Source organism: Chaetura pelagica, unplaced genomic scaffold, assembly GCF_000747805.2.
Source record: "Chaetura pelagica isolate M959 unplaced genomic scaffold, ChaPel_1.0 scaffold132, whole genome shotgun sequence".
Lineage (NCBI taxonomy): Eukaryota > Metazoa > Chordata > Aves > Apodiformes > Apodidae > Chaetura > Chaetura pelagica.
In genome coordinates this window covers 627,597-635,367 of record NW_009952709.1, presented here as the reverse complement: position 1 = coordinate 635,367, position 7,771 = coordinate 627,597, and the positions used below count along the sequence as shown (strand labels likewise).

General features: G+C 58.7%; 1 protein-coding gene across 1 annotated transcript in view; it reads right to left on the bottom strand.

Annotated features, from left to right (window-relative positions):
- Window positions 1-5,515, bottom strand: part of ALAD (aminolevulinate dehydratase) — an 8,203-nt gene extending 2,688 nt beyond the window's left edge. Inside the window, exons 1-9 of the mRNA XM_009994331.1 lie at window positions 5,403-5,515; window positions 5,187-5,237; window positions 4,346-4,442; window positions 3,885-4,020; window positions 2,116-2,199; window positions 1,658-1,746; window positions 1,304-1,359; window positions 549-636; window positions 71-157 (exon numbers count right to left, since the gene is read on the bottom strand). Of these exons, the coding sequence (XP_009992633.1) occupies window positions 71-157; window positions 549-636; window positions 1,304-1,359; window positions 1,658-1,746; window positions 2,116-2,199; window positions 3,885-4,020; window positions 4,346-4,442; window positions 5,187-5,237; window positions 5,403-5,515 (801 nt within the window). The remainder of the gene's footprint in view (window positions 1-70; window positions 158-548; window positions 637-1,303; window positions 1,360-1,657; window positions 1,747-2,115; window positions 2,200-3,884; window positions 4,021-4,345; window positions 4,443-5,186; window positions 5,238-5,402) is intronic.
- Between the last annotated feature and the right edge of the window lie 2,256 nt (window positions 5,516-7,771).

Here is a 7,771-nt window from a genome sequence, read left to right as displayed (position 1 = left end):
GGACCAGCACCGCCTCCCCACCCAGCTCTGGGGACACCCCCGTGTCCCCACCTCTGCAGAAAGGGCTTACTCGGGCCTTGACATCCCTCACGAGGTCCAGGTAGGGCATCCCCGGCTTCACCATCAGCATGTCTGCTCCCTCCTGCACGTCCCGGTCCTGCCGGGAACACAGCTCCAGGTAGAACATCTTCCAGCCATTCCGTGGTTGGTTCGCCCCAGGAGTTGTGTCCCGGGGGTTGGTTTTCCCAGGAGGGATGGCAGAGGGGCCTGGTGAGCCCCCAATGGCCACAGGAGCCCAGGGAGCTGCCCCTGCCCTCGGCAGACACACGGTGCCCCGGGAAAGGTGGCTGCGTGTCCCTGGGCACCACAAGTTGCAGCAGGGCACAGGGTCACCACGATTCCCAGGGCACAGCCCAGCTCTCCAGCAGGCTGACGGGCATCACTCCTCTCAGTGCAGAGGGAAGAGCCTTGGCAAGGCTGGCTGGTGTGGCTCCCGCCTCCAGCACCCCCGGGCTGACTCTCCCCAAGCCCAGCCCCAGCTCACTCACCACGGCACGCATGGCCAGGCCCCTGGCACCCGGGGGCAGCTGGTAGCATCGCCTGTCTCCAAAGGCAGGTTTGGAGAGAGCAGCATCCCTGGTGATGGGCAGAGGGCACGGGATGAGCACCAGGACAGTTCCTCATGCCTCCTGCCCCGCAAAGCTTCAGAAACGTCAGGACAGCCTGAGGACAAGCACCTGAGCCAGCAGGGCCAGGAAAAGGGGGGGCTCTCCCAACCCAACTCGGCACCCCAGGATCACTCTGAGGGGTCTGACAGGTCTAGGTTGGCCCACTGCCCTTCCCATGCCCAGAGTATGGGGTAAGAATCATGCCAGACATGTTCCTTTTGCTCTTGTGCAAGGCAGGTCCCTCACAGTTACTCTGTTGGTGTCAGGCTGTTCTTGGGATGAGGTCTAACAGGTGACTGAGATGAGATTTGTTCCTGAAGCCACCCTTTGGGGCACCACCACCACATCCAGTGACAGCCCTTTGCACTGCTCCTGGCAGCTGCAGCTCCCTGCCTGCCTCCCTTGCCCCCAGCACCCGGGATGAGCAGGTGAAGGGCTGGGATGGACCTTCCCCCTCAGCCAGCCTCTCCTGGGCAAGGTACATCTGTCTGTTCAGCACCGGAAAGTAGGAGGAGATTCCAAAGTGACCAGAACGGCCCCAGCTGCAGCCCAGGCTGAGCCCACTTCCCAAATAACTACCCAGGGAAGAAACTCCTGGTACCAGGTGGGGACACGCAGGCTGGGGACAGACCCACCTGAAGGGACCATAGAAGCAGGAAGCAAACTTGGCGCTGTAGCTCATCACTGAGACCTGCAGAGGAGAGCAGAGCTGTGAGTGCCGGCAGCTTGGAGCTGCATCCCCACACCGGGGCAGTAGTGATTCCCTCCCACGGCTGCTCCATGCTCTGTGCCACATCCTCCCTCCCTGCCAGAGCCCTGGCACCTCACTGTCCGTGTCCAGCCAAGAACATTCCCTTCCTGTGTGCACCGGGGCAGGGAAATGCCTGCAGCTCGTCCTGGGTTTTGCTCCCCCCAGCGCTTGCCCAGGTCCCGGCATGGAGCACATGGACATCACTCCTGCCTCTGGCACACGCAGCCCCCCAGCCCACCTTGTTGCCAAGGTCATTGGAGATCAGAGCCTTCTTGATGGCCGCGATGCGCCCGTCCATCATGTCTGAGGGGGCCACGATGTGGCAGCCTGCGGGGAAAGACCAGAGACAGCAGGAAGTGCTGTGACTGCCGGCAGGAGGAGGTGACCCTCACTGTCCCAGGAGGGGGCTGAGCCACCATCCCTGGTGACATCTAAACAGGCAGATGTGGTGCCAGGGGACAGGGTTTAGTGCAGGACGTGGCAGAGTTAGGGTAGTGGTTGGACTTGATGATCTTGAAGGGCTTTTCCAACCAGAACGATCCTGTGACACTGTGACCCAAGAGCTGGTGCTCCCAGCCTCCCCTGGCTCTGAGCAAAACCACTCCCAGCTGGATCCAAGCCCAGTTTTGTTTTTGGAGCTGCTGAAAGTGAGAGGGGACAAATCTGCGAGACAGAAAGTGCCAGGAGAGTCCCCACCTGCTCTGGCATAGGCCAGTGCCACCCCCCCCAGCCGCTGGCAGCTCAGCTCGTTCTGGATGGTGCCGTCCTCGCGCAGGATGCCTAGGAGACAAACCCGGGCCAGGTGAGGGGCCAGCTGGCTGGTGGCCTCAATCCCCAGGGTGGGACCACGGCCCTCGCCAGAGAGATGCTCAGAGCGGTAGCTGGGAATGTGTTGAGCAAACTGGGTAAGGAGCAGGAGACCAGTAATGCAGCCCTCCAAGGGACTGGACACAGCACACGGGTGCTGCAGGGATGGGAAGGCAGTGATGGGGACACAGATGGCTGCTCAGACAGATCTAGATGGCCAGGAGTGGGTGCCTTACCCAACTGTGCCTCCCACCCTGCTCTCAAAACCCAGAAGAGGTCTCCCAAGCTCAACTGCACCAGTTCTGGAAAGCCAAGGCTTGTAGCAGGAGCCAGCCAGGCGCCACCAGCACCTGGAGATCCTCAGCTGAAAAGGACAAACCCCTGGAGACTCCCAGTGGCAGGAAAATGCCCAAAGAGCAGCCCAGGCTGTGCCCTCACCGCAGTGCCCGTGGGAGGTGTAAGGGCACAAGCAGACATCACAGGCTATGAGCAGCTCTGGGAAGGTGCAGCGGATCTTCTGGATCGCCTGGATGGCAGGTGTGTTCTCAGCATCAGCAGCAGAGCCTCTCTCATCCTGTGAGGAAAAAAATGCCTCAGCACCCAGAGACGAGGCCTTCCCACCAGCTCCTCCATGGCAGTTCTGCCCAGGAAACTTTGTCTGAACCATGAGACCCTGTAGAGCAGTGTGACCACCAATTATGGTCTCAGGGCCACCTGCAAGAGCTCTGGGAGCCTTCTGGGTGTTCCTACAGTCTCACATCCCCCTCCTGCTCTGCTGAGCTGGGTGCAAACACACTCAGAGACCCCAAACTGGCCCTGTTTGATCAGGAGACCCTCTCCAGCCCCACACAGTGCTGTGGCCACCCCAAGCTCCCTGGTGACCTTGTGTCCACACTGACCTTGTGGACCTTGCTGGGCACCCCGAAGATGAGCACACACTTCAGGCCGTCCTCGATGAGGGGACGCAGCATCCCCTCCAGCTTGTTGACTCCATACCTAAGAAGAGCAAAGTGAAGGGGGCTGCCAGGCCCCCAGACCTGCTCCCTTGGGCAAGCTGCTCCATGACCTGGATGCTGCTCTGTGATCTAGACGCTGCTCCACAAGCATCCACACCAAGCAGCAGCTTGCAGGTACAAGAAAGTGTTCCAGCCGCTGGCAGCTCAGCTCGTTCTGGATGGTGCCGTCCTCGCGCAGGATGCCTAGGAGACAAACCCGGGCCAGGTGAGGGGCCAGCTGGCTGGTGGCCTCAATCCCCAGGGTGGGACCACGGCCCTCGCCAGAGAGATGCTCAGAGCGGTAGCTGGGAATGTGTTGAGCAAACTGGGTAAGGAGCAGGAGACCAGTAATGCAGCCCTCCAAGGGACTGGACACAGCACATGGGTGCTGCAGGGATGGGAAGGCAGTGATGGGGGACACAGATGGCTGCTCAGACAGATCCAGATGGCCAGGAGTGGGTGCCTTACCCAACTGTGCCTCCCACCCTGCTCTCAAAAGAGGTCTCCCAAGCTCAACTGCACCAGTTCTGGAAAGCCAAGGCTTGTAGCAGGAGCCAGCCAGGCGCCACCAGCACCTGGAGATCCTCAGCTGAAAAGGACAAACCCCTGGAGACTCCCAGTGGCAGCAAAATTCCCAAAGAGCAGCCCAGGCTGTGCCCTCACCGCAGTGCCCGTGGGAGGTGTAAGGGCACAAGCAGACATCACAGGCTATGAGCAGCTCTGGGAAGGTGCAGCGGATCTTCTGGATCGCCTGGATGGCAGGTGTGTTCTCAGCATCAGCAGCAGAGCCTCTCTCATCCTGTGAGGAAAAAAATGCCTCAGCACCCAGAGACGAGGCCTTCCCACCAGCTCCTCCATGGCAGTTCTGCCCAGGAAACTTTGTCTGAACCATGAGACCCTGTAGAGCAGTGTGACCACCAATTATGGTCTCAGGGCCACCTGCAAGAGCTCTGGGAGCCTTCTGGGTGTTCCTACAGTCTCACATCCCCCTCCTGCTCTGCTGAGCTGGGTGCAAACACACTCAGAGACCCCAAACTGGCCCTGTTTGATCAGGAGACCCTCTCCAGCCCCACACAGTGCTGTGGCCACCCCAAGCTCCCTGGTGACCTTGTGTCCACACTGACCTTGTGGACCTTGCTGGGCACCCCGAAGATGAGCACACACTTCAGGCCGTCCTCGATGAGGGGACGCAGCATCCCCTCCAGCTTGTTGACTCCATACCTAAGAAGAGCAAAGTGAAGGGGGCTGCCAGGCCCCCAGACCTGCTCCCTTGGGCAAGCTGCTCCATGACCTGGATGCTGCTCTGTGATCTAGACGCTGCTCCACAAGCATCCACACCAAGCAGCAGCTTGCAGGTACAAGAAAGTGTTGCCTGAACATTGGGAGGAACAATCCAGGACCTTATCTGGGGCTACATGAGTGTTATCTACCCAGCATGGACACTCTGCTCTGAAAGAACAAGCATGCCCTGCCCTTGGATCCCTTATCTTGGTGTCCCTGTTGCAGATCCATCCCACCTCCTTACAGGACCACCCCCCTGGAGTCTCTCTGACCACAGCCCTGCTACTGTGGCAGCAGATGAAGATGGGAGCAGCCAGCCCAGCAAGATCTAATGCAGGACCAGAGCCCACGTCCTTGGGCAGGTTTTGTAGCTGCTGCTGGAAAACCCATTTACTTCCAACATCCCTGTGTGCCCAGGCCACACGACATGCCAGTGCTCTGGGATGTGCTGAGACCCTGCCAGTGCTGGTACTTTCCCAACATCTTCAGTACGATTTCTTCTACTCCCTTTGGCAGACAAATGCTCCTACCCTACCTAACATGCTGGAGGATCCCCAAGGCAGGGACCACAGAGGGCTGGAAGTGTCACCCCTGGCCCATGCTCATCTCAGGCCATCCATGAACCCTGCTCAGGCACAGGGCATGGCAGTGAGGGGACACAGCTTGGTGGGGCTGGGCTCTTACCTGGCTTGTCCAGGCAGGCTGGGGATCAGCTCCACGGCATCAGGGCTGTCACTGCAGGAGGTGGAGGGGACAGAGATGTGAGGACTTGGTGTGAGAAGGAGGTCCCTACCCCAGGCTTGTCCACAGGACACTAGGGTGTCTGAACCCATCCAAGAACTCAGGTCAGTCAACATGAGCTTGGTCCACCCCTAATGCAGAGATTCAGGGCACACTCACGTGACAAAAATGGGGTAGATGAGGTTGGAGGCATCAAAGGTGGTTGCTGTGCACTGCCAGGAGCGGAGCACTGGGTGGAAGTAGCCGCTGTGGAGAAGGGAGTTTGCCTGCATCTCGGGCTGTGGAAGGAGACTCTGAAACACCTACAGAAACCAGCCAGCTGGTTATGGTGGTGTCCAGGAGGGGGTTGAGATCCAGGCAGCAACTGTGGGACCAGCCCTGCCCTGCTCCCAGCCAGCTCCAGCCCCACTGACACTGCCCATTGAGAGGGGTGCTGCAGGACCCAGGGGTGATGCCAGTTCCTCCCACACAACCTCTCACTTCTGGGTGTGGAGCCACGATTTGACAGCCCCTGGCACCCTCCTGCAGCAGAACCACCTTCACACGGGTCAGCACTACCACCCTCGTCAGGCCCTGGTTTAGTTTGTAGAGCTGTTCTCTCATGATGAGATGGTAATTGCTTAGTTTGATTTACTTTTCCTTCACGCTGTGTGATTGTGTAATACAGCTTTTGTATTCAGAGCAGCCCCAAGCTGCTCTGCGTGGCACAAAGTGTTTCTGGGCACAGTGTAAAGGTGCAGTTATGGAAGAGCATGAGCACTGGATGAGAGAGGGGGTAGGATCATCCTGAAGACACCAGGGCTTTAAACCCTGTGGTCACACAGCTCCAGTGGTCACGTATTGCTGGATAAAAAACCAGCAACTGGGGAGCTGGGCAAAACTGGTCTCAAGGGCAACAAAGAGCAAATACTTAACATACATAAATCAAGTGTCAGCCATGTTATTGTTGAAACTTCTTCTGTAGCAATATTTTCTTCTTCTGTAGTAGCTAGATCAAGTAATAATCCTTCAATTAGCCCATTAAGATTTAAATTTCCAGTAGTGTTAAATTCTCCCCATGAATGGTAAGACCGTGACGGAAGGGGCTGGGGGAAAGTGGCTGCCCTGGGACAAGGGATTTGGCAGCAGCACAGAAGAGAGCAGCTGTGACAGCCCTGGGAAACACAGCTTGAGCAGCGACTGCTTGGACAGAGCAGCTTCAAGGACTCCTGCTGGCTGCAGACAAGGGGCTGCAACCCTGTACAGAGGAGCTGGGTGTGCCCCAGGAGACAAAACAGCCAAGTCCCTACTGGACACAACAGATTTTGTTTGGAGAGCTGAAACTTGAGGGAGGCAGCTGTGGAGGAGAGCTGGAGATGGTCTCCTGAAAGAGCACGTGGGATTCCTCCACTGGCACCCCCAGAGGGACCGAGTGGACGTGAGGATGGGGTCTGTCTTGGGGAGCAGCTCTGTGGTCCCCAGTCCCATCCCAGGAAGGATTTTCCAGCAACAAACCTGGCTGCCCTGGCTCTCTTCAGAGAGCAGACCTGGCTCACAGCACCCCAGGACACAGCCCGGGAGGGGAAGCACCCACAACAGCAATCAGCAATGGAGCTGGGCAAGAGATGGCTCCAGTCTTCTGGAAAACCTTTAATCTGAGGGGTTCATCTATTTCACACACTCAAAAAAGACCCTTCAGGTATTCTAATGCTGAGCCAGATTTTCAGGCCAGCTCAGTGCAAAGGGCACTGGTAGTACAGGGGCACTGTGTTCAGTCCAGGGCTTGCACTGACCCTCGTACCCCCAGCAGCTGCCTCTGATGGGTGGGGGAAAAGGCACCTCTCAGTTACCTACAGGCTTACACGTATAAACACAGTGTAAAAAAACCCAGGACAGTGGTTGCAGGGATGCAGACCAGCTGACAGGCACACTGGCAGTGTCACGGTGCCACTTGGCAAGTCATTTTTAGCCCTGGAAAGCTGCCACTCCAGGCCCTGCACAGAGGGAAGGGGCAGCCCTGGGATGAACCCAGAGGCAGCCCCAGCTGGGCTGCAGGGAACAAAGGGCTCAGTGAACAAAACCCACCTCGAGAATCCAAAAAATGCTCTAACAGCTAATCCCTGAGGAGGAAGGGGAGGGGGATGGGGTGGAACCAGAGGCACCTGACTCTGTACGGGACAGATAGAGGCTCCAGCTCCAGAAAGGGCTCTCTCTCTGGGGACAGAGGGGAGATAACAGCCAGCATGGGTGGGCCGTGGTGGGGCACCCATCTGCCGTGAGGGCAGGGGAGCTGGGCCCTCCTGCCCAGCCCCTGGTGCAGGAGGAGGTGCCACCAGCTGAGAGGTGCAGCCCCTTGCCCAGGGCACTGGGCTCGGGCAGCCCCCAGAGCCCACAGCTGGGGCAGAGCAGCAGGGATGCAAAGGCTGTGAAGGTGCCGCGAGGGGATGATGGAACACACACCCTGTGCCCTGGCACGGGCCTGTTCCCCCCCCCCCCCGAGACCCCCTAGGGGCTCCCACCAGCGCCCCGGCACCTCTCCCCCCACCGTT